This window comes from Alexandromys fortis, unplaced genomic scaffold, assembly GCF_014885135.2.
Source record: "Alexandromys fortis isolate MF-2015 unplaced genomic scaffold, M_Fortis_MF-2015_v1.1 scaffold_46, whole genome shotgun sequence".
NCBI lineage: Eukaryota > Metazoa > Chordata > Mammalia > Rodentia > Cricetidae > Alexandromys > Alexandromys fortis.
The window spans coordinates 11030927-11057375 of NW_026067919.1; the positions used below are offsets into that span (position 1 = coordinate 11030927).

Sequence of the window (26449 nt, forward strand, 5' to 3'; positions counted from 1 at the left end):
TATGTATGTATGTATGTATGTATGTATGTATGTATGTATGTATCTATCTATCTATCTATCTATCTATCTATCTATCTATCTATCTATCTATCTATCTATCTATCTATCTATCTTTAAGATATAATCCCACTCTGTAGCTCAGGCTGGCCATGAATCTTCTGCCCCAGGCAGCTGCCTGCTATGCAGCTGTGTGAGTGACCCTATACCACGCCCTGTGGAGCAAAACTTTCCCGAGCCCTGATACAGAATCATAATTCTTTCTTTCCAGGCCACTAAGTTTGAGGGTTCTTTGTTCTACACCAGCGAATAACCACAACAGTTAAGAAATGATTATGCCCACTTTCCAAGACCTGCAAAATGTGCAGATCCTCTTCTAGCCATATGGGAAAACTGATGTCATGTAGAGCAAGGAGGAAAGTACTGGGGCTACAACTCCAAGAAAATAGAGTGTTTCTAGAACCTACTCTTTCAATCACTGATGCGGCATGCCATTTATGACACTTGAAAACCAAAGGAACGAATAATGAGTTTGCAGAGCTGCAAGGGGCATCTCTGTCAACTGGCAGTGACAGGCTGGGAGTTCTCTCCCTCCATACTGCCCCTGTCCTGCTGTGATCTGTCCAGACAAGTGCACAGTTTAGCTTCTTAGGGGTGGGGACTGGAATGCATGCAGCATCACTTCCGGGTCATTCTAGTGGTCAACTAGTCACAAGCCCAGCTTGTATTCAAGAGGAGGGGAGATGCCATCAACTTGCTGCAGAAAGCAGGGCATGTATCCAGGGAAGGGGAGAATGCAGGTGGTCAGCCTTGGAGACTACAGAGCATGCATGTGAACATGCATGTGTGCAGGGAAGGGAAGAATGCAGGTGGTCAGCCTTGGAGACTGTAGAGCATGGAACTGGGAGAGCCAGAGTAAGTGGACAAAGCTCAGCTGGGGACCTGGCCTGATGGCCCACAGAATCACTGGCTTTCAGTGCTGTCCATCACACCAATAACATGACAGAGGCAAGGTCAGGGGCACCTGCCTGTCATGAATCCCTTTCTGTTGGCTGACTTATTAAAGCTTCATTGGATGCGGTTCACTTAGGCAGGAAAGGATTTCTTTGGGCTTACAGATACAGAGAGATAGAGAGTCTACCATGGTGAGGGGAGTGTGGTGCAGTGGTTGGAGCTGGAAGCTGGCTGATCATACTTTCCACCCACTCACAGGAAGCATAGATGGGGAGCAGGAAGTAGGGTGAGGGTATAAACCCTCTTAGCTGAGCAACTGTCTAGATCAGACTGGTCTGTAAGCATGTCTGGGCGGGGGGACTGTCTTGACTGTTAACTGATGGAGGAGGACCCAACCCACGGTGGTCCCAGCAGGTGGTCCTAGCCTTCATAAGAAAACTAGTTGTGTATAAACTGGCTTCAAGTCAGATAGCAAAGTGCTCCCTCCCTGGCTCCCGCTGTGGATGCCTTTGGCTGAGATGAAAGGTCTCTCTCTGCCAAGCCCAGTTCTCACTGAAGTTGTTCCGGCTTTTAGATGCTTTCGGGGCACCCGTCAGCCTAGGCAAGAAGCCATGCCCCCACATCCCTCACCTGAATTTGAAATGTTCCCGTGTTTGAGGTGAGGTGGGAGGGAGGGGTTCCCAATGGCTTTGTGTTGAAAAGCTTGGTCAATGTTGGCCCCAGGGAAGCCGGACACTGCTTATATATTGGAAGTTCCTTATGACTTTCAAACTATGGAATTGGATGACCATCCCAACCCCCACATAAGGTTCCCTGTTTTGTAAATATTTCTTACTCCAATTGAATAATATACTTAGTTTACTATACCTAACACATAATTAATATTGCAATATAATTAAAAAAAATAAAGATTTTTTGTGTCTTTTAAAATGAGTTTGTGGCACAGAGACTGTGGCCGCACACACAGGACCTGAGCAGGCTCAAGCCAGAGGAAGGTTCCAGCTCTGAGAGGGGAAAGTGGACACAAGACAAGAAGCTATTTGCAACTGATACTTCCAGGAAAGGAAAAATGAATTTTCTCCAACGGAGTACCATTGGGAATACCAGCCACACTCCAGGGCAGGCTCCATGGCGCTGGCCAACACAAAATGAACTCCTTGTTTGCTTGTTGTGGGAGTTTTGTTTCATTTTGGCGTGTTTCGTCTTATTAGTTTCCTTAAAGATTTCTGATTGTGTTAAAGCTCACTCCCACTAGAGCCCCTGTTTCCCATCCATCTTGTCTTCTCTCAACTCCAGGCTTTTGTGCTAAATTAAATCAAACTTTAAATCAATTTTCTACTGCTCCTTACTGCTCAGCCTCCTGCCACTTATTATCCTGGAAAAGAGGAAAGAAAACAAAACAAACAAAGAGGCAAAAACAGAAACCCAGCCTGCTTGAAAATGGCTTCTCAGATGTCCTGAGCAGAACCTGCAGCTGCCTGAGCCATGCTGGTGTCCCTCAAATGCCACAGCCTCCCACACTCTGCCCTGCTATTTCCAGTACCCACAGGCCCTCTCTCCAGGGCAAGCAGGGCTTCCTGCCCCGCCCCCACCTCCGGTCTGTACCCTCCAGTTCCTGCCTATGCTGCTGAGAATGACTTCCCTGGTGATGGAGTGTGAGGTCCTCAACCACAGTGGATTCCCCAACACAGGGACAGAATGAAGGCCCTGCTCCCAGGTCGAGCCATATCTGATTTCTGGCTAATAAGCTGCTGCTTCTGTTCTCTGTGTGACTAACCTCATGCTCTGACCTCCTGGCTCTCCCTGAGGTAGACTCCCCCACACACACTGTCCATGGCTACTTCTGAGCACCAACATTAGGTCAAGACATGCTCTTCAGAGCCCATCGTGTGACTCGGTGGTCCTTGGTGGTCCCGGTGACGTGTCTAGTCTCTTACCACCCCTTTCTAATTATCTGAAGATCACTTAGGCCTGTGGCTCTGTTCCATTCTTTTCTTTGATTTTCATTGTTTTCTCTAATTGGTTAAGTTAAAAGTCATTAAAAAGGTGGATGTGAGTGGACAGACCGCTGTGAGAAATTATAACATGACACAGAAATCTCAGTGGCCACTGTCCTCCCAGCCCATGTCCGCTGTCCTCCCAGCCCATGTCCGCTGTCCTCCCAGCTCCCTCCCATGTCCGCTGTCCTCCCAGCCCAGGTCCGCTGTCCTCCCAGCCCAGGTCCACTCCCAGCCTTACCAATCTAGCTTATTTGTATTTTCAAACTCCGTACTAATCATTTCAGTTTTATTTCACTGACTTCTAAGAGCAAAGTTACTCAAGGATTAAAATAGTTCTCCACCATGCCTGCCACAAGACAGCAATTCATTCCTCCTCCGCCACTGTCAGGATCAGCACTTTCAGTCTCTTAAATGGGATTTTCTTTCTTTTCCCAAATACCATGTTTATGTTACTACATCTTGGCACAGTGTTTTAGCCATTATCTGGAGGATTCCAAGCACAGCTGAGACCCGAGACTGTGCCTCTAGTCTCCTCCCGTTCTTCCCCCTTCCTTACCTCCCTAGCGCTGTCTGCTTCATCAGCCCCACCCTGCGCGCACTCCAGCAGTGAGAAGCTGGCTCATGGCAGTATTCCTCTGAGGACACATCCTCTCCCTTTTCTCTCTCCAGAGCTCCTGATCAGATGGTTTGTCTGTCACGCTTTTGTCATTTTTTTTCCTCTTCTAGGTGTCCCAAGTTGGAAGTCTCACTTCTGACCTCCTAGGGAAGGTTTTGTTCTCTGTCTCCTCCGAGTTCACAGTCTTTCTCAGAGGAAGTGAGGGACAGTTCTCTGTTGTTCAGATGTGCTAGGGATTGAGCTCAGAGCCTGGCACAGGCTGGTTAGTATTCCTCCCTGAGCTGCATCCCCTTGAAAAGGGGTTCACTAAGTTGTTCATGCTGGCCTTGAACTTGTGATACACTGGCCATAGCTTCCAGAGCAGCTAGGAATTCAGGCCTATACTACCAGGCCTGGTAAAGAATTTTAAATATGGAGCTTCTCCCCTCTGGCTTTTCTGTTTCTATGGCTGATACCTTCTCCTTCTCCCAGCCTTTCTCATTTTCCTCCTCCTCCCTCTTCCTGTTTTCGTCTGAGTTTCTTTTGCCATCTTGGCCTTTACTGCTAAGAGGCTAAAGTCCTGGAAGTTTGATGTGTTCCACCTGGGCCACTGTCCTCGCAAGCCCCGGAAGTTCTTCATCTTCCTCTCTGGATCAGGGAGGAGGCTGCTCCTAACCAGAAGGCCCTGAAAGCTAAGTGTGAAGTGAATTTTTTTTGAGACAGTCTCTCACTGAACCTGGAGCTGGTGACCTGATTCAGCTACATTGGCTGCCTAGCAAATGCTGGGACCCACCTGCTTCCTATGTGGGTGCTGGGGATTGAACTCAGGTCATCACAGCACCGGACTGAGCTGCCACCCTAATCCTCTGACAGCTTTTGAAGCTGACTCTCAACCTTGGCTCTTGGTCTTTGCTCCTCTTGGTCTACATCCAGTGTTGCCAGTTCCAGCCGGTTGGGACAGGCCTGTTCTGCTAGTCTCGGACTCCTGTGCAGCCCTCAGCCCTGCCTGGGATCCAGGTCAGTCAAACACACCAGCTGCCTCTGGCCAGTCTGCACAGCATCGGAGGCTGTGTCCCTCGTCTTAACTATGACCATTGTTGTAACTTGTTAGGGAGTTGAAACAGTCAAACTTGATTTTCTAAATCTGCTGCCCTTACCTAGAAGGTTGGATTTTACTTCATTTTTCAATAATTAGGAAGGAATTTTGATGTGTGTGTCCCCCACCTCAGGTCCTGGTTTCAGGGACCCTGCTCAGTCTGCTTCCTTTTTTGTTCAAAGGTCCTGGTGTAGACTTCCCCCATTTTTTTCTTCTTCAAGACAGGATTTCTCTGTGTAACAGTCCTAGCTGTCCTGGAACTCACCTTGTAGACCAAGCAAGCCTCAAACTCACAGAGATCCACCTGCCTCTGCCTCCCAAGTGCTGGGATTTAAGGCGTGCGCCACCGCTGCCTGTCCTCCCACCCTCCCCCCATTCTTTTGCTTATTTTTGCTTCTCATTTTTAGGCCCAATCTCCCCAAACTTCCTGTCTTTTAAGAAGCCGATAATTCTAGTTTATTCTTGTTTATTATGAGTGCTAAAATGTCAGCACCTACTCTTGCTGTCCCGTGGCTTGCTTTGGACTCTTTCTCTGGCGCTACCGTTTTACTGTCTTGTACTTGCTATTTCCATTCTGGTCCATCGCTGCTCAGTGCCAAGAGACACACAGGTTAAGGCCTGAGATCACTAAAGTGAGTCTCCAAGGTATGGAAACGCACAGAGCTGGACAACAAAGCGCACGAGGAAGCTTCATGCCATGAGAAAACATTTCGAGCAAAAGTTGAAATTACAACTCAAAAAAGACAAATGATAAAGTCCTGGACCCCTTCCCTGGTGAAAGTGCAGAGTCTGCTGACTAGAAAGCCCGGAGCATGTTCTGGGGAAGGCTGGAGGGATGAGGGCAGACGTAGGGCTCTGGAAAGCACCCCTGCTTGGCCTTTTATGTCTGAGCTCATGCGAGCCACCTGCCTCATCTCTGTGCTACCAGTTGCTGGCCCTCCTGGCCTAGGCGGGACAAAGGAGAAGAGATAAAGGCTTTGAGAGGGAACAAGGGAACAAGGGCTATGACTGATGCTTATCTGAGCTCTGGGCAGTATCACAGGCGGTTGCATGTACCCTTTCCTGACAATTACAACAGCTGGCTCAGGCTCTCCACGGAGAGGGACAGACTGCTGGGCCGGGCTGTCACTGTGAACAGTGAGCAGGGCGTATTTTATGGGAACCAGATACTGAGAATTAGTCTATTACGCATACTTCATGAAATTAGATAGGGATCTGTGGGTTGGCTGTGACAGCAGTTGGAGATCACACTGTAGAAGCTAAATCTCATACTGGACTAATAGTGGCCTTGCGATTAGGAACTTGTACAGCAAGGCTGCTCCGGGAGTCAGAGTTGGTTATGGAACGTCAGTTAGGTCCCAGTATCCTGGAAAGGTCCACAGACACAGAAAGTCACAAGAGGAGTCTGGAGCAGAGACTGGTACCTGTTGGGGTATGTTGGCTTATTTCACAGATGTGCCGTTCTCCCTGGAGATAAAGGACCTGCACTGACCTGGGGTTGGTCTAAGGGCTACGATACCCTTATGCATCCAGACCAGTGAATGGGGGATGTAGTTACTGTCGTTTGATTAGCTGCTCTCACTAGAAACTGTCAAGGTCTGGATAGATGGCAGCAATGAGAAATCTGGGAGAGACGTGCTCTAGAGCCGTCTGATTGGAGGTAGGGATCCCTGGTCTACTACATATTCACACAAGTGAGGGGACCCTCAGGGCTGCCAGCACCTAGCATCATGCGACATCACAATGAACAACTTCCAAAGGAAGCAAGGCAGGTTGAGTCGAGCAGGGGGTGACAACAGGAGTCCGGTGTACAACGGTGAACTTCTGGTAAAGAGCAGCTAGTGGCTTCATCTATTGGGCATGGCCTCATCACAGCTGGGTCACACAGACACCAAAGCAGGGTGCTCTGCAGACAGCTGGGCCTGCAGGACTGGAGCCATCTAATCCTTGCAAGAGGTCAAGCCAGGAGTCTGCAGCCATGGCCTCTGCACCCATGCATTGAACCTCTATGGATCATTAATATTTCTGGTTATATCTAGACTGAACATGGGCAAATTGTGTCTTCTTGTCATGAACTGCTAGACAAGACCGCATAACAACTGCTTATGTTTAGATTGCCCCAGGTATTATAAGCAACCTGGAGATGGTTTCAAGTTTGTGGGAGGGGATACAAAGGCTACATGTGAATAAATACATCATTGTACACAGGGATTTGAACACTGATGGAGGGTTCTGGAACTACTCCTGCAGATAGTGTGGGACAGCTACTAAATTCCCTGGGGAAAAATACAGAAGGGATGATAACACGTGCCAATCCATACCCCCATCAATGCTCCAAGTTGGAAAGGACACTCAGAAATCTTCATTCAAAGCCAGAAGTCACAGGGCCTGGGTATACAGGAGACTGTGCATGTCTCAGTGGTCCCGCAGCATGGGAAAGACCAAATGGTCCATGAAGCAAGATGTGAATTTGGGTGCAGGAGGCTGCCAAGTTCTGTCACACCTGTGTTGAACAGTCTGAGAATGTCAGAAGTGTCCGTTTGGCTTGCTTGTATCTTTTCTGTGTCCCCAACACTAGCTTGAATAGAAACAGGGCAGAGGGAGGCTTCGTCCCACAGCCTGCAGTAATGGAAGGAGCTGGCTACAAGTCAGTCACTTGGTGGCTTCACCTCATGTATTCCAATGGTTACCTCCACTCATGGTTTCTATTCTGTGGTAGTTACGTTAGCTTGCCTTTCTGAAATATATCTGCACTCAAAATGAAATGTATTGCATGGTAATGCGAATGAGCTTAATCCACTGAATTATATGTCTTAACAATGGATACTATGGTGCCATTTACGTCATGCAAATTATACAATAAAAATAAATACATAAATGATTAGAACTGCTTGAGGAAGATGGCCACATAGGTAACAGCACAAATGGACAAACTCATGAGGGAAGCCCAAACTACAGTGAACAGGATGAAGGCGGCTCTAGTCCAAAATGGGAATTCCTGATCTCATCAGTCCAGTTTCACACAGGAGGAAAGCGAAGTCGTGAGTTCAGCAGATCTGAAAGGGATCGGAAGTCCCTCTAGTGTGCTCCCTGTAGGGTTGGGGCAGTCACTCTTTTTTTCAACTTAGGTTTTATTTGCAAAATAGAACAATAGTACCTACATGGCAGGGATGATACTGGAATCTAATTGCACAGCAATTCTATAACTAAGGGCCAGACTTAGCCCACTGAATGCTGGATGCTTAAACCTGAACCAGGTTGTCCACAGGCCTCCTTCCCCGTGAGTGAATTGAGGCTGGTCTGAGTGGATCACCCGAATGGGGAGGTCCCCAGTAGTACAGGGAATACCCCTATTTGAGGCAGAGACTGCAGACGTCGAGTCACACAAGGATTCAGATTTCAGTGTCAGGTTAGATTTGTCTGGAGCCCATTTTCCTGGATAATGAGAATGAAATATGTGCACGCATGTCTTTGTCGCAAGCGCTAAGCCGCTGAGCGGAAGACGGGAAGTGCCGCTTCTTAAGCTAGGTGGGGATGTACTCTGCCAATGTTAAAAGAAACCATTTTCATCTCAGAAGTTGGGAGTGTGCTTTAGAAAAACAAGCTGTGATATGGGAGCATGCACGGGGGTAAGACAAACTTGAGTACTGTCCTTGCTTGCACTCACACTCAAAGCTTAGCGCCCACACCCCGCCTTGCTGTCCCGGTACAATGCCCACGGGACGCAGGACCTTCACGCCTTACCTGGGGCTTGCTCTCATCTTTGTCTTTGTAATAGAAGAGCTGGTCACCACGCAGCACGAACCATCGCTGCTGCCAGTTCTTCATGATGCTCCTCTGCTTCTTCAGCCAGCCGGCCTTGAGTACAGGGCCCAGCTTGTGGGGGGCCAGGGGCCTCCCCGGGCTTCGGTTCTGTTCCCCCATCACCAGGCTCTTGGAGCGAGCTGGAAGCCAAGAACACACAGTGAGTGTGGAGAGATCTAGGTCAGCCTTGCAGCTCCCATCTGCTCCCCACTGGATCCCAGGCTACCCCGGGACCAAGGCCTGGGGCCCAGAATGTCAAGACAAGTTGGATTTCCACTTTCCGCTTGGATTTCCGGGGCATATGCCAGAACACTTCAGAAGCAGCATGGGTTTATGTACTTGCAGGGAGGCATACAGCCTTCCTTCATGAGTTTCCCCTCTGCCACTGGGATCCAGAAGTCTCCACTTCTCTGGGTTTATTCCTCATGGATAAGTCTCACCCAGGGACCAAAGGTCCTTATCCTCCACATCACTACTCTACTAGTGCAGACATTTTGTTTTGCGTTTCTCTCCCATTCAGATCTTGGCTCTGGCTGCTGGTGATGTCCGACGCAGCCTTTAAGACTGAATTCAAAAGAGCCATCTCTTGGCCATTGGTACTGACCTTGCAAGCCTTGTCTCAGCAGTGCTTTGACTGAGCAAGGAATGCGGCCATCCCTATGCTGACCTCCTACACTAAGGGAGAACGATGACCCCACACAGTGTGCTTTTCCAGAGAAACTAAAGAGAAATTGGTGGTTGGGAGCAGCACAGCCTTGCTCCTTCCCACAACACAGCCACCACTGTCTTCCAGCAGCACCGGGCACACGGATGAACATGTTGTGTTTGTATTTCAGATGGATCTGCATCCTGCTCCCATCTGGCTGCTGGGCCTGGCCCTATGCTGCATGATACAGAATCAACACACTTAACCCTGATCACTGTTTAAAGACACTAATCTGTCTGGTTATGGATTTGCCTTTCCTATACGTAATGTTTCTGCCACATAACACCCATGGACTTATAGAAATCCTTATCCACAGTCATGATAGTCCACACGATATAGCTTCGGACCAGGAAACTCAAGTCACAGCCAGAGAAGTGTGGCAGTGTGCCCTTGATCATAGAATCCACCGGTCTGGCCATGTTTCTACGGTCCTGAAGCAGCTGCTCTGATAGAAAAATGGAACGGCCTTTTGAAGACGCAGTTACAGCCAGTTACAGTGCCAGTTATGTGGCAGTAGCCTGGAGGGCTAGGGCAGGGCTCGGCAGTATATGCTTCGAATCAGCATCCACTATAGCATGTTGTTTCTCCCATCGCCAGGAATCGAGGGGTGGAAAAGGGAATAGTGTTCCACTCATGATCACCTCTAGTGACCCACTTTCCCTAGAGACCTTAAGTTCTGCTGGCCTAGAAGTTTTGGTTCCAGAACAGGGAGCACTCCTGCCAGGAGACATAACATTCCATTGAACTGGAAACTCAGACTTTACCCTAGCCACTTTGAGATTCTGGATGTCCTTAGGCCAACAGCCTAAGGAAGGAATAAGAGTTAGGAAGGGCGGTTAATCTAGACTATCAAGCAGAAATTGGATTGTTTCTCTACAACGGAGGTAAGAAAGATCATGTCTGGAGGAAAGGAGCTCCTTTAGGCCACCTCTTGGCACTTCCATGTCCTGTGCTTAATTAAAATCAATGAACCATAGCGAGACCAAAATACAGCAGGACAAACATCAGATTCTGCAGCTCCATGTCCATCCCTGGGACTCAAAACGAATCATCGAGGCACTAAAGAGTAAGGGAAGCATTGCACCTGGAGCGCTGCTGTGGCTCTCTCGGGCCAGCTCCAGTCTGCGCTTGCATTTTTCCTTGGAAGATCTCTTGTGGCCCTAATATCTCCAAAACCCTGAGTCTCATTTCAACAAGACTTTACCTTTACAGGTTCACACAATGGACCCTCAGGGCCTCACTGCAAAAACTATGACTCCCACCATACATTGTCTGGCTTCAGCGGCCATATGGAACCATCCCTCAAGTGACATTCTCAGTTTCGGCTCCCCTCTGAAATTAATTTGGATTTCAGAAAACAAAGCCTCTGATCTATGGGTTCTTATCCTTAGGGAAACTTTCATATTGTTCTAATTCAGAGACATAGATTTCTCTTTAATGGTGATAATCTCTTCAACAATTATAGCTACTTCTTCAGCTCCTACCATGTCTGCAACTTTACATTTTCTCCTTTCCTTGCCAATCAGCACATCTTTTTGTACTTGTTTTCTCTCCACTTGTTGTTGTCTTTCGCTGTAAACCCAGGGAAGAGCAGTGAGTAGTAGCCATGACACATCCTGCATGCTATACTGTCTAGAATTTCCTCACCAAATCACAAATCAGTCCATCACTTTTGCATTCAGCATCACTGACATTCTCAGGCTATGGGAAGGTTGCAGCTAGATGGTTTTCCAGAATATGTTCTTAATGACTTGCAGCTCCCAAAAGACCTATTCTCCTCCAAAACACATTGTTTATGATTCTCGCAGCATTCTGTCCTTCTCCTCACTCACCAGAGTGACTCATCAAACCCTTCTCACAGCACATTAGGGATTTTCTAGTTCAAACACCTAAAAACCACATGGTAAAGTTTATCACAGCAAGAGCCCCACTCCTGGTACCAAGTTTTTGTATTACAGCCTCACTCCTGGTACCAAGTTTCTATATTAGTTACCATTTTTTTGCTGTGACGAAGTCCTTGGTGAAAGCAACTTAAGGAAGGAAAGTTTACTTTAGTATACAGTTGAGGGTCCAGCCATGGGAAGCCAAGGCAACAGTAGCATGAGGCAGCTGTCACATTGCACCTGCACTCCAGGTACAGAAGGAGGCGGATGATGGGGTTGAGCTTACTTTTTCCTCTATGTTCAAGCTCTAGGGCACTAGTCAGTGGAAAGGTTCTATCAACGTTTAGAATGGGTCTTCCCAGTCTAGAAACTCCATTACAGACATGAGATTTGTCTCCAAGGTGAGTCTAGAAGTTGACAATTGATATTAGCTATCATGCCATGGGGTCTAGTTGGAGAAATATAGACTTTGGGCAAAGCCTTGGGTTTACCTCACTGCCAGCACTATGAACTTCTCCTCAGTCTACAGGTCAGCAACTCTAGACTGTACAGGTTTACAATGCCTGCTGCAGAGCAAGTGGGATGAGGAGAAGGAGGAGGAGGAGGAGGAGGAGGAGGAGGAGGAGGAGGAGGAGGAGGAGGAGGAGGAGGAGAAACTGTCCCAGGGGAGGAGTGATCATCAGGCCCTGCTGAGTGCTTGGCATATCAACTGGTAGCCATGGCAATGATAACCATGATAAAAGGAATAGGAGGGTGAATGATTACACAGATAATTTGTTTCCTGAGTCTGAGTAGCCAGCAGTGGGTCCGCATAACAGAAGAGGTCTCTCTATGGCTCTTGGCACTTCAAGTGCCTTTATATACGGCTTCCTCAAAATCGTGTATGGCTGTGATTGACACACCACTTTCCTCATGACCAAGAGTGCTGCAGATCACACTTTGAGGAGTCACACTCCAGAACTCAGGAGGTGCAAAGGACAGTATTAGTACCCTTCCTCTAGATGGTTGATCAAGTGGGACTCCCTGCTTGATCAACTACGCACAGGAGACACCTGATTCATCACTGATGGGGAGACCCGCGTGCCTGAAGGTCTTAGTTTCTTAGGTCTCTTTCCTTGCCCAAATGAAAGCATGTGTGCTCCTATGATTGCTGAGATTTCTTTTCTACGTGTCAATGTGTACATCTCCAAAGCTTTTTTAAAAATCAAGTTCAATAAGTTTAAGACATCTAATGCATGGATTTTTGTGTTTTGATTGCCTGATGTGTCTAACTAAAGACTCGGCAGGCGGTGGTGGCTCTGTGAGTGAGGATTCTCTGTCATGGGTGGGTTGGCTTAATCTCCACTGTCCACTCTTGAATTCTTCTTTTCAGGTCACCTACAGGGAGGCGCTTAGAACCTTCCATACTCCACGGAAGATGGAATAGACCCCTCAGGTGTCTTCAGTGGGACATGAGGCTCTGGACTGTTTTCAGGCTGTATTTATAGATCTGTCTTTATATTTTGTAACAACAGATTCTGATAGTTGCCCATTCTACCAGACAGACATCTTCTCTTCCTCTCTCTAGCATACTGGGCAGGGCAGCTGACAGCAGAACTTGACAGTCCTAGGGACTGATCAGCATAGATAGGCTCTCCAGAGTACACTGGGTGGGGTCTACAGATGCCAGATGGCTTCTCCAGGAAGGCTGAGCTTCCTGGGCCCAGGCCAATGGATGCAAAGCTTGGCAATACAGGCAATAAGTGATGGCTGCCCATGTTATTGGCATGCATGTCCCTTGACATGTCAACACAAAGGGAGAGGCTTTCCCTGATTGTCAGGCTGTAGACAACAGTTCTCTCGGGAGCTCCAGATAATGGAAAGCAGGCCACACTGAAGCCACATTCCAGGGGGCGGGGAGCAACTCCAGTCCTGCAATTCCTCAGGGGCCTTCTTCTTGCACGGGCCATGTTGACTGCCACACCAGCACAGGTTCTTCTCCCGAGGTGATCAATCATGCATATATTACTTATCAGACCCATGGAGCTTCTCACAAGAAAAACAGCCACTGGCATGATTTATTAACAACCACTGTTCCTGTCCTCAGCACTTCCTTTAATCAATGTATCCAGTTCTGTAACTATTTAAACCAGGCCCTGAATCAGGGGGCATTGACAAGCAAAGGCTTCAGAACTGACAGGACTTGGCAAGCGAGCCAGAAGCAAGGTGGCCCGGGGAGGATAGTAACCTGACGTTAGGGGCTCTCTACTCACCACAGGATACCAAGACTCTCTTCCCCCGTTTGTCCTCCCTCCCTCATAATCAAAGACTCCTGATAAGTACAGGGTAGGATTCTGAGTGGAGTTCCTGACGGTTAAAGGGAAGGAAAATTAAACGAAGGTGTAGACCGTGGGGCCACAGATCTCTGCAGAGCCCCTGAGAGGAGGGACAATCTCCACAGAGCCAGAGGGCCAGGCTCTGAAGGGTGACCCGAATGTGAATCGCCTCAGGTCAGGACAGGCAGGGCTCGTGATTTTAAAGCGGTCAGCACAAGCATGGTGTCCATTTTGCTACCTACCCTCACCTCAGCGTGTGCAACAGGTGTCTGCTCTCGCAGCCTCTCCCAGGATAACCCACGCAACTGCTTCTCATCTTCTCTGCACTGGCATTGGAAGACATTGGCCCCTCCAAACCTTGCTCTAGCCAGATACCCCCAAACATGGTTTTGTCTTTTGTCATCTTGGTGACTCAGACACCGTCACCCCCCTACACCCCTTCCAGATTTTTTTCCCTCCACTCTAAAAAAGCCTTCCTGCTAAGTCTGTACTCAAGACTCACCACCTGCTTTGACTCCCTCTGTCCCTCCTTGCAGGATCTTCTCACTGTTGCCATGTTGTCCCAGCTTCCCCCTCTTCTATCAGGAGTCCTCATTTATGAATGGGAGGCTCGTGCATCAAGCCATCTACAAATGCTCCCCAGAAGGTCTCGGGTCTTTCTGGCATGAATGAAAACCTCAGTGTGAAGCTCTCCCAAACCTGCTGAGCCTCGTCTCTCTTCCAGGACTCCACAGCTCGCAACTGTCACACGCTGAGGTACTGCCCCCCAACTTCATGGGTAGTTACTTTCTAAACTCATTTTCTCCTGTGCTCCCCCCTTTCCTTTCAGCCCCCTTACTGACTCAACTCAAGATATAACCATCCTTGCCTGGGCACCACCTACAGGCCTTTCCCAAAGGCCTATGCAGCGGCCAAGGAAATGCTCTGCCTGAATCTTGAATTCTTCCACTAACAAGTTACATTTTACTGCTTGCAGATGTGCAGACTGAGGTCTTTGGAGACTGCAACAGTGGTTGGAGGCTGGCAAGTGCCACAGTCTGAGATTCTTAGTTTGGCTGGCCTCATGCCTAAGCACCAACCCTGTCATGAAACAGTCTTGTCCTCTCTCCAAATGCAGTTATGATCTTGTGGTCCCCAGAGTCAGCCTCATTCCTGCCCTGAACCATGAGTCACAGTATAGCCAACATAATCACATAGCTACCACCAGACCCAGCTGCTCAGCTAACAACTGCTGAACGGTCTCATGACATGTGCATGCACCCGGGGTGCTTAGGCACCCATCTCCACATCTGCTCAACCCAAACTTCTGGGCAAATGGTTTAGAATCTAGATTTCCGGGCCGCTAATGTGGCTGCAGTATGGTTATTGCCCTGGGCTCATTACATTGTAGGGGTTTGATCTTCTACCCCAGGTAAGCCTCCTCCATGTGGCCCTCCACAATGTCACTTTTTTCCACTTCACCTTTGACATCCTATGAATAACTGTCTTCCGCGTGATATTGCTGTCTGCTCAGCTAGCTGCTGCTCCCTGGCGGCACAAGAATGGTGCAGTCACCTCTGCACCTGGAGCTGGCTAGAGGATATCTTTCAATCCAAGGAATTATGGGGCCTGGAGCAGAGGGAAGTAGGCTGGAAGTGGGGGTGGAGGAGGGGGACCAAAAATGGAACTAGGAGATATCCAGCCCTCTTGTCTGGTGCTTTATATGTCATGTGTGTGTGTGTGTGAGAGAGAGAGAGAGAGAGAGAGAGAGAGAGAGAGAGAGAGAGAGAGAGAGACAGAGACAGAGAGAGACACAGAGAGAGGGAGACAGAGACAGAGAGACAGAGATGTACACACAGGCATAGAGACAGAGAGATACAGAGACAGAGATTGGAGAAAGGTTGCAACATACTAGATTATAGATTATGCAAGATGTGTTCAATAATAATTGTTATAAAAGTAGCACCAGCTGCAGTTCACGTGAACTTAAACATTACATGCTATGCATGGGCCTTCATTTTCTATCTGGATTATTATTTCTTTTTACACAAGTCTCATCACTTCTTCCATTTTGCATGTGTGCAAGCTGAGGCCTGCAGAGGCTGAGACGGTCGCCTGAGGTCCCAGCACTGGCAGGTCATGCACTTTGCTCTGGAGTCTGCATTTGCTGGCTTCAGGGCCAGTGTCCTAACTCCTCAAGGAACTGCTGCGGGCCCTGATGACCTCTCCAGGAAGCCTGTGCAGGGAGAAAGAAGGGACTGTGAGTAGAGTCCCAAGAGCTCTTACAGTGGAAGGAAGGGGTGGTGCAGTGTGCAGGAGAGCTGGCATACCCCTCGAGCCCTGAGGGAAAGGCTGAAGAATGCAGGAAGGACAAGCTCAATGAAAGCCTCTGGCTTCCTGTTGGATGATGCAGCGAGAAAGGCCCTATAGGGAGAAATACGGATATCCCTGGGGGAGGGAGTGGGAGAGGAGGGAGCAAGATGAAGATGGAGGGGCTGAGGGGTTTAGGACGGTAGGCCCTGTATGTGACAACAGCACACACAGACACAGACACACACACACAGACACACAGACACACACCCTGCACTCACATGTACACACATACACATGCATAAACACACACAAATACACATGAGTCTTAAACGAACATAGGGAAACCTTTCTGAAATTCTCCTTTTAAGGACAGGAAGAAGGGGAGGATCTAATGCCCTCGGCTAAGGGCATGGCTAAGGTGGGGTGGAAGGATTCAGAGAGGGAGTTTCCAAAGGTACCGGCGTGGGAGTCTGCACTCAGGTAGGGCTTGGAGGTAGTTTGCCTGGGCTAGAGGGAAGCCATCCCAGATTGTGACAGAAGGCAGAGGTGACAATGAGTCGGGGCAGTCTTATAGCAGTGACCAGGCCCTCCACTTGGAGGTCCCAGCAATCACCCCTGTCCCTCCAGTCCTCTGTGCTCAGGCCTGACTGTACTCCATCCCACGACTGCCTGGAGCTTCCCGGAGCCAGGGTAGCCGGGCAGACTGTGCTGCACACTCCACAGTCTGGTGAGGAAGCATGGGCACTCTAGTCGCACTAGTTCTGGTCCAGCCTTCCCGAGAGGTGGACAGGGGAGGCATGACTTCCTGCCTGTCTGAGATGGGAGAGAGAACACCACTGTGTGATTAGTGCTGGGGTGGAGGGGTGAAGGATGGGCAGACACAGGTGTCTGTGACTGCCAGGGCTGAAGCTAGGGAGCAGCAGGAGTCATGTTGATCCTGCCCTCTCAGACAGCACTTCCTACACTGGCCTCCCCCAACAGCACCCTCTTGCCTTTTCCTCACTGGGTGCCACATGCTGCCACTTCTGTCTACACTGTCTCATGGATTTAGATGCCATCCATGTGCAGTTCCACTCTGAACCCGAGATCAAATGTCATATTGTCCCGACAGTTCCCGTATCGCAAATGGGAGTTAAATTCTGTCTTTTCCTGTCCTGGCACCTGTTTCATAGGCTCCCCATCTCAGTCAGTAGAAGCCTCATTCTTGGCCCCCCCTCCCCCAGTCACTGCTGTCCATCCTTTCTTGTCCCCCACGCCTCCTCATTCTGCAGCCATCTCTTGCAGTGGGCAGGCAGGGAGTTTTCGGAGAGGGGGTTAGAACAAGATGCTCATTGGAACCCTGCAGGATCTCACAATCGCCGGCTTACGAGGGTCCTGGGGACCCAGCCTTATGACTTTACAGTCTTTCTCAGAGCCCAGCCCCCACCACAGTGTCCTCTGCAGATATGGGTGTGCTCAGTCCTGTGTCCTCCCTTGATACCATTAGGACTTCCTCAATGTCCCAGCTCACTCCATTTCTCCCGTAAATGCCTTTCTTCTGAGTTCGACAATAATACGCAAACTCCTTACCTCGCATTTCCACCTTTCAATTTCCCTGCGACATTGTCACACCTGGGACTGATTCTGGGACCACCCCCTATGGTTATTTAAAACCCTTTAGAGGCTCAATCCCCTCATATAAAATGACAGTATTTATCCATAACTTACACAACCCTCCCAGATACTTTCATTCTTTGCTAGATAACCTATGGAACCTGGTACAATGTGACGTCAGCAGCCACCACACCGCATCCTTTGGGAAACAATGATAAGACCAAGTCTGTACCCATTCAACACACATAGAGCTGTTTTCCTCAGTCTGGCGTCGGTTGTATCTGTGGTTACAGGGCTCACAAACATGGAGGGATGTATGTTTAAATACTGTGATGAAACTCAAGGAAATCAAGCTGTGCACATTACAGGAAACATAAACTCCTCGAAAGGGGGGAAACCACCAGCCTCAAACAGAAGACATCACAATCGGGTTTTGGTGGCTATAGGCCTTTGTATAGAACAGGGTCTGTGAGGGACATATCCCACCTAACAGTTCACGTGTGTGAGGGGAAGAAGGGAGCTCTGATACTGATGGATTTAAACCATTTATGTAAGTTATACAGAAGCTTTTTAAGTGAAAGCTGCCTGAAAGGGAGCTGAACCTTTTTGGATGTCTAAAACAATAACAAATATAATGCTAATTTGCGAGATGTTTGAGCTTTTCCTGTGACAAACACCATAATTAAGAGTACAAACCCCAGTCCCTTGTCTGGGCTGCACTAAGCAGGGGACAGGCTAACATCACATACGGCGCTGGGCTGGAGAAAGCTTGGGCCTGGCCTCTCTACAGACCTTCCAAGGACCACAGTTAGGGACGGGCTGTTGTATGGATCTCCCTGTAGGTGAATCCTTGGTGTGCTGGGGTTTCCTTCAGCCTGGGGAGGTATGCAGTGAGGGCCAGCCATCACTTACCTGGGGCGACTATTGGTGCTAAGGAATTCTTCTGAGAATGGTCAAAGATGCTTTTCAAATCATGTTGTGCAGCAGCCCTGCCCAGATTCTCTTGGGTCCCTTTTCGAATCTTCATGCTCTCTCTCTTTCAGGAGGCTTCAAATTAGACACAGTTCATTCCCAGGAGGATTCTCAGGATGGCCAGATTGTTTCAGAGCGCCCTTTGACTGCTAGAGTCTGGTTTAGCCTGAACTGGGAGAACCAGGAGTGCCTGGGAATTTATGTCATCCTCAGCAGGTAACCCTTGGTCAGAGCCGAGCTCCCTGAGGCTTCAGCAGAGACCTCCTTTTATGGCTTGTGTCCCATTCCTCCTCTAGAATTGGTCCTGTTCTCCGACCCACGCCCCTCACTTCTCCTCCAGCCAGGGAATCTCTTTAATAAGAACTGCGTGGAAGTCCTATTTTTAAGGTCTACTTTAGAGACCCTCACGGGACACATTCAATAACTTTCAGGAGCTTTGGAAAGGCTCGAGACAGTCCAGCTGCAGCAGCCACTGACCCATTTGCCCCTGTGGACCACAGGCTGGGGTTGGGCGCCCTGCAGCAAGCCTGCGGGTGTCTGCGTCTGCAGCTGTGTCAGAGCGGCAGTGGCGGAGTATGGAGTACCGTGCAGGAGGAGAAGGGGAGCAGAAAGTGATTTATGAGAAGTCGGTGACTTTTTTAAAGTGGCCGGGGGAAATAGCAAGATGAATCTCAGAGCTGAACTGATTTAAAGGGTAAGCACTGAGGTCAAGAGATTGATTGGGAGGAGAGGGGTGAGGTAATGGAAGGGCACTGGGGAGGGGTCAGTGGGATGTTTTAGAAACTTAATGCGATTTGTAGGCAAGGTTGAGGAGCTCTGCTGAGGTCGTGTGCTGTCCCAGGAGTGAGCTGCCACAGCAGATGATTTATCGTACAGTGGCCCTAATGCCTCTACTGTTATTTTTTTCCTTTTGAACTGTTAGTGTTCTGTCTGAGCTCTGTTTGGACATCTGTTCTTCCCTGAGTCCTTCCTCTACCCAAGGTCTTGAGATCCAGCTGGGCCCTCAGAATAAGACTGTCTTCCCTTCTTCCCTGCCTGGAGAACTTCAAGGCAACAATGTATAAACCTATTCTCTAACCCCATCAAGGGAAATCTTAACTTTTAAAATAGTAATGAGGTAGCCTGAAAACTCTGGCGGCTTTTCATAAAGATTGTTTTAAAGATTTAAAGAGTCAATATAAAAGATTACATTCTTAAAAGTTAGCCTCCTTGGCTCAGTTGGCCTGTCTTTTGCTAGGCTGTATGGTACAAAGGCTGGGGGATACTTGGACTTCTCTTTACTTTCATGCAAGTGCACCCCAAGATTCAACCGCATACAGCCGTCATTTTCATTTATCCAGTCCTCGAATTTAGGGGCCTTCTCTATGTTCAGCATTGGGAGACTCTGGGGAAGGATGACTGCCAGGCACAGCTAGACAAGGAGCAAACACTGCTGGTATCTCGGCACACACAGAGGAAAGGGGCGCATGAAGCAGGCAAGGCCGAGGTTAGGCTAGAGGGCCAAGGCAGTTGGAGGAGGCAGGAAGGCCATAGCCGAGGCCGAGGCAGAATAAGTGGATGAGATGAAGAAGCAGTATACAGGGAGGGCCAGGGAGCAAAGGGAATAGCCCAGCAGGAGAATGAGTTGACATGTGGCAGGGGGAAGGCTCTTAACCTTGATCTTGGAGCAACCATTCCTGAGCCCCCATCAGGATTCTCAGTTGGTCTTCTACCAAGAGCCTCTATCTAAACAATGTAGAAGTCAAGGGCACAGTGAGGTTGGTGATGACGTGTGTTGTTGGAGACTCAACAGGAGCCTACACTACAGTTTTCTAGGATTTCCTAGCTCGGCAGCTCAATGGAGAAACTCCAGGCTTCCACTCATAAAAAGGAGCAAACGCTAACTGGTCATTTCCTAGACTGGCAGCATGTGCACAGGGCACAGAGCAGCGGTGTGCTTAGTGCCAATTCTCTGCTCTGCAGGGCAGGCCGAGCCTCTCGAAGTTTCTTTTCCCTCTCCTGAACCCTGTCCGGGAACTGCTGGCCCAGGGACCATCCGTGCTGATCGCTCCAATATTCCCATTCACCAAAAGCCTACAGTCGGTGAGTCGATGGGACTCAATAGCAATTATAAATTTCATTCTCTGCCGGCCTACAATCCATTAGCTTCGATCAATACAGTCTCTACCCTTGGTTAAGCAACAGCCCAGGTTGTTGATGATTTCAGCAGATGTCGAGCATGGTCCCAAGCTGCCTGGGTCAGGGAGACGAGGCAGCATCCTGGACCAGGCCTGAGCCAGTTCAGGCCTAGTTTGCAAATCAATTACTGTCCTCTTCAAACAAGGTCATGGCCAGCGATCAGGTTGTCTGGGACCTCAAGCCCAGCCCAGTTTTCTTCTGGCCCTCGTCTGGCTGTACTTATGCCCTGAGTGGCTAATGATATTACAGACATTGGTATCTTCTGTGTAGGAGAGAAGCCTCTTTGCCTGTCAGACTGACTGATGTATCTTGGAAAGAGAGCAAGAGCTGGGAGGGGCTTGAGTCTCCAGTGCCTGTCTCCTGGATACAACTGCAGCCTTCCCTCTTGGTACACGGGCCTTGGGTAGCAACAGTCCAAAGGCCACAGGCCGGGGTAGGGAACAGAGCAGAGTGTATGTCCTTAGCCTATGTTCTTAAATACTCTGGTCCTTAGAGACTGGGCATGGGTTATGGAGAGCTGGTTAGTGGCTTCCAGCCCTGCAGGTGGTACCCAGAACAGCATCCAGATAAAGACAAAGCTGGCCGGCTGAGGCCAAGGCTGAGGACTCTGGGCAAAGCTGCTCTGATGGTGGCCTTCTGACCCTTCATTCTTTGTGTATGGGAAGCACCCTTGCTCCTTTAAAGTAATAGTGGGAACAGTGGCCTGGTCTTTGGAAACTCGTTATCCCAGAATGCTCATAGTTGGCATCGGGCCTAGCAGGCATGGGCAGGGAAGGCCTATTCCCAGGACATAGAGGGCATGACTGAAGTCACTTCCTGAGATATGCCAGCTCTCTAGTCATGTAAGCAGCACCAACAGCGGGTATTACTATCACTGTAAGCATCGAAAGTGCTGGAACTCTCAAAGATGTATCCAACCCCAAATGCAGGCAGGAAGGGAAGTTTCCTGAGTCTGTACCATCTAAGAAGGCTATACCCACACATTCCCAAAATATGGAAGTCAATATAAAACAGAAGCCAAATTTGGAATTCCTCTACATCACCAGGTAGACGACAGCAGGCCTGCTTGCACAGGGTACACACTTTTGTACCCATGGCCAACACTGCTAGAATCTGCCCTCACTACAACCAGGGAAGCAGTAACCAATCCTAACCCTGGCTCTTCCTAGTTCATGGTTAGTGGGCGTGTCTTCCAGTAAGGCGCAGCTGAGAAGGCCAGGTCAGAGTGAATGGCATGGACCTCACCTAGCCTTGGTTCCTGCACTGCTGATGGCATCCTAGGGCCCTATGGGAGGGAGCAGGTGCGTGGTGGATTCGAACCAGCAGCTGCTGAGAGGCGATGACCCCCACCAGTCACAGTCACAGCTGGCTTTGGGAGGAACCTGCTTGGACTTCACCGTCCTGGATTGAAGCTCAAGACGGTCTGGGTGCTAGGACGTTGAGCGCTTAGCTCCTTGTTCTCCTAATACGGCTGGCGACAGGAGTGAAGTCAGAGATTTTCACGTGAATGGAAAGCTCAGATACACCCAGCACCTTCCAAACCTCCAAGTTTTCCCCACTTTCCATAAAAGAAAGAAGAAAGATGATGGAGTGCAGTGATGTGGACTGTAGGAGTTGTACCCATGATGCCAGGCATAGCCATGATGCCAGGCACACCCATGAAGCCAATCATACCCACGATGCATATCATACCCATGATGCCAGTCATACCCATGATGCCAGTCAAACCCATGATGTCAGGCATACAAAACTTAAAGTGACTAAAGAGGAACACTTGGCAGGGATAAAAAGAGAGTCACCTTGGGAGGACACAGAAGGGGACTTCCTGGAGTTAAGGAAATACAGTGTGTGTTGATCTGGATGGCAGATAATGGGGAGACATTTAAGATAAACATTTTATTGTGTATCGATGCCTCTTTATCCTCAGGGAATGGCTCTAGGATTCCCCCAGAGGATACCTCAAAACATCAATACTATGAATCCTATAGAAGCTCTGTTTTCTCCTTTATGTACAGATATCTACAATAAAGTTAGTAGTGTCTGTCTACCTTCTCACATAGCCTTTCTCTGTCATACTAACTTGTTCAGTATCAGTATTCTTGTGCCTTGGAGTTATTATTAAACGAAATAAGGATTGCTTAAATACACGTGTTGTGTTCCCATGCCCACCAAGATGTCTTCTGAGTGACTAGTGGCGAGATGGTCCATCCAGAGTGGACACACCGGACAGAGGATGATTCGTGTCCCAGATGGGCACAGTGAGAAGTTGCAAGATTGCGCCATGCTACAGCAGAAATCAGACAGCAGCCACAATTTAAAATGCATCAATTCTTTACTTCTGGATTTTGTTTGTTTGTTTGGCCTTGTTTTTAGAGACAGGGCTGGGCCTCGAACTCACGGAGATCCACATACCTCTGCCTACCAATGCTGGAACTAAAGACATGCACTGCCACACCTGGTGACTTCTGGATTTTTTAAAAATTTAATTTGGAACATGGTAGATCATAGGTAACTGAAATCTCACAGAAAGGGGAACCAGGTATGAAAATTATGTCTCAGTAGAAACAAATAAAAAAATAGAAATAAACAACACAACCCTAGACAACAGATTAAAAATCCATTCACAATGTACTTTGAGGCTGCTGTCATTCAAAGATCCTCAAATTGGGAGCTTTTATCTCCTCTAGATTCCCTGGGCTTGTTCAGAGTCCTTTGATGATCTGAGCACTTCTGTAATTTCATATTAGTTCTAGAAGGCATATTTGGGAATCAGTGTGTTCTCTGTGTGAGACAGAGGGTCTGGGCATCAACGGAAGACATGTAGGCTTGGGCACCTCTGTCACCAGGGTAGAATTAGTTATCGGCAGCAGTGCCAGAGCACGGCCTGGGTGTAAGGACACAGCCAGGTGAAGGAGACCTGTGAGTTCCCTTCTTTCCTTTAGGATTCCAGCTTTGAGGTTTCTGCACTTGAGTGAACTCTGGCCTGTATCCTGTGTCCTACATAGCTTTAACCTGACACAGCCTAGAGCCACCCGAGAGGAAAGCTGACTGAAGAATTGCCTAGACTGATGGGCCTGTGGGCCAGTCTGTGGAGATAGTCATGGGTACTTACTGTTAAGGAGGACCTAGCTCACTGTGGGTAGTCGCATCCCAAGGTAGGTGGGTGATCCTGGGCTATATAAGAAAGCGATCTAAGCATGAACAAGTCAGAGTGAGCCCTCAAGCAGCTCAGTGAGCTCCCAGGTCAGAGCTAAGGCTACAGGGAATAACAAGCAATTGTGCCCTCAGGGTCCTGCCTTGAGCTCCTAACTTAGCTACCATGCACTCTTCTTTGGCACGGCTTAGGAAACCCTCTGCTGTCTTCAAGCCCATCTCTGAGTGAGATACAGGCAAAGCCAGAAGCTACATCACTTATGGCTCTATGCTCAGGCCTGGATGTGATCTCTCCTAGGAAATCCTCAGTGTATTTGGCCTTTGTTGGCATAGACAACATCGGGTCACCATGGGCATATTCTGCGAAGACACACCACTCCGAACTAAGCAATCAGAGGAGGTTGTGGACCCCATGATGCTCTAAGAACAGAAACCTCCAGGATTCTGAACAGTTCCCTCGTCAGCTGGGATGAGTCAGCTGGCTTCTGGGTTATCATTCCCTGGCAACATCCCAAGTAATCCCACAAGCCTCAGACGTGACTCCAGAGCCTGCGTTCTCCACCTTCTGTCCTTACCTTTAAAGGAAGCCACATTTTACCTTTGTACAGCCCTGTGATGCACAACAGTAGCTTGGTCACAAGAGGCTACATGTAGTCACGGTCCCATAATATTACTGTAAAGGTGAAAAATCGTCAAAGCTAGTGGCACAGTAATGGTCACAAGGTTATATAAAACACATTGGTCATGTATTTGTAGTGATGCCAGTATTAACAAACCAATTTGGTGATCAGTTGTATAAAGGTATAGAACACACAACTATGTACAGTACATAATATTTGATAATCATTAAAACTCACTGTTTGTGTAGTTAGTATCCATATTTCTAAACATTATTTTAGAGTATACTACAACTTATTTTTCGAGGCAGTTAACTAGATAGCATTTGCTGCTCTTGCAGAAGGCCTGGGTTCAGTTCCCAGCATTCACATGGCAGCTCACCAACACCTATAACAACTCCAAGAGATCCAGCACCCCTTTCTGGCCTCTGAGGGCAATGTGCACATGTATTGTGCATAGAGCCATGTATGTACAATGTATTGTACAACATATTTTGTAAATCAGGTAGTCAGTGATGTTAGTGAGCCCATGCAGTGTAGGCTGATGTGTGTAACTGTATTAGTATTTGATCATGAATCTAGTCTTCAATGGCCAACCGTCTCTCTAGCCTGCCATGTTAGTTTTTCAGAGAAAGTCTAGCGTATACAGAAACTAAAGCCAGGAAAAAGCTTATGTGACAAGGGTGCAAGGGATCTTTTGTATGGTTTCAGAACGTGTTTGTGTTTAAAGCTGTCTAACAAGGGTCAAAAGGTCAACTTTAAAAAGGTTTACAATTTAAAATGTCACGGCAAGTTAATGTTAGCTTACTACTGAAGGAGGAAAAAGGCTTTTCATTGACATCTAGTGTCCAGTGATGTGCAGTGGTGACCTGGGCGTCTGCACGCTCTGCCCGGTCACTCCCTGACTCACCCAGGGCAACTCCACTCATGACAACCCGCACGACAGCAAGAGCCCCGAACAGCTGCAGGTATTTGCCTTTCACGTTATATCTTATTATAGTTCACATGAGAACTGTTACATAATTACATATGATTGCCTTCAATCGTCCGTAAAATGTGACATAATGTTGTGCCCAGGAGAAGCAGGGTGAGCCATGCAGCTCAGGTGCCCACCGAGCGGCATGTGAGTATGTGGTGTTGAATTTCTCAGGCTATATCCCTGCCACGCTGACACAGGACTACAGTTTTCCCCCAGTGGTAATCACGTGTTAAAACAGTGTTCATTTATTGACATGTCTCGATTTTTCCTTTTTAAGTGCTATCTATTCACTTTTTAGCTATGGAAGATGATCCCCCCCCACACACACACAAGTATCGTCCTCATGGTTCCCATACAATTATATGAAAGTTGGATTAGATCAAAAATAGACCTCCCATCATTAGTGCCATGTGACTGCCAGGCCCCTATGAGCGCTGTACTATCCCATTACTGTTTTTCTCTGTTTGGATATGACTCTTTGTTTTCCTGGAGTTGTCTTGTTTTTCCATTTGCCTCATTCTCTGTTAGGTGATGTTCTTCCAATCTTAAACACTGCATCATTTGCCTACATCCAATGTTTGTCCAGTCATTGCATTTTGTAACCCTATCGCTGGATGATGATTGACAGAGGTGATTGACAGAGGCTTGTAAGTAGAATGTCACTTCCACCGTGTTTGCTCAGGACACTCAATGGTTTTCCTCTCATACCTTTCAAAATGGCATCAAAGGCGCTTCATTTTAGTGTAGCCATGAGAACTGAGGAATTACAGCAAAAATGCCTTCCTCATTGAGGGAATTTAACAAAGAACGTCACTCTCTTGTGTGTGTGTGTGGTGGGGGGAGTCCTAAGAACAAAGCCACAGAAAAGACTCCCTCCCACCCAGCGGCCCTCTCTTGCTGCCCTGCAGTAGCGGGGCTCTGCGCTCGTGGAGGCCCTGGGAAGTGAGCCACAGCTACTTCAGCCTCACCCTGTAGATTTCTTCCGAAGGAGCCGCCACAATAGACACAAATTTACTCTGAACTATTCCAAATGAAGGCAAAATGATTGCAGGATTGGTGACAAAATAAAAACTTACAGACGCCTCAAATAGAAAAAAAAAAACAACTTAATATCCAAGTATAGGATAATTGTAGAACAGGTAAATGTTTGTAACGTATGGTCAAGGTAAGGATAGGTCTTCCTAAGAACCTCAATGAGTTAAAGCAGAGACAAGAGCCAAGCCTCCTAAGCTAATGCCTCCCTATGACTGATTGACTGATTTCCTTATTCATCCATTTAAAAATATATTCTGAGAGCTTACTAGGCACCAAGGGC

General features: G+C 48.3%; 1 protein-coding gene across 4 annotated transcripts in view; it reads right to left on the reverse strand.

Annotated features, from left to right (window-relative positions):
• Window positions 1–26449, reverse strand: part of Arhgap22 (Rho GTPase activating protein 22) — a 155032-nt gene that overhangs the window by 92206 nt on the left and 36377 nt on the right. For all 4 annotated transcript variants that reach the window (XR_007591395.1, XM_050140736.1, XM_050140738.1 and 1 more), the window contains exon 2: window positions 8387–8586. Coding sequence is in view for 3 of the 4 variants with exons in the window: in XM_050140736.1 (XP_049996693.1) it covers window positions 8387–8586 (200 nt within the window). In the remaining variant the exon portion in view is untranslated. The remainder of the gene's footprint in view (window positions 1–8386; window positions 8587–26449) is intronic.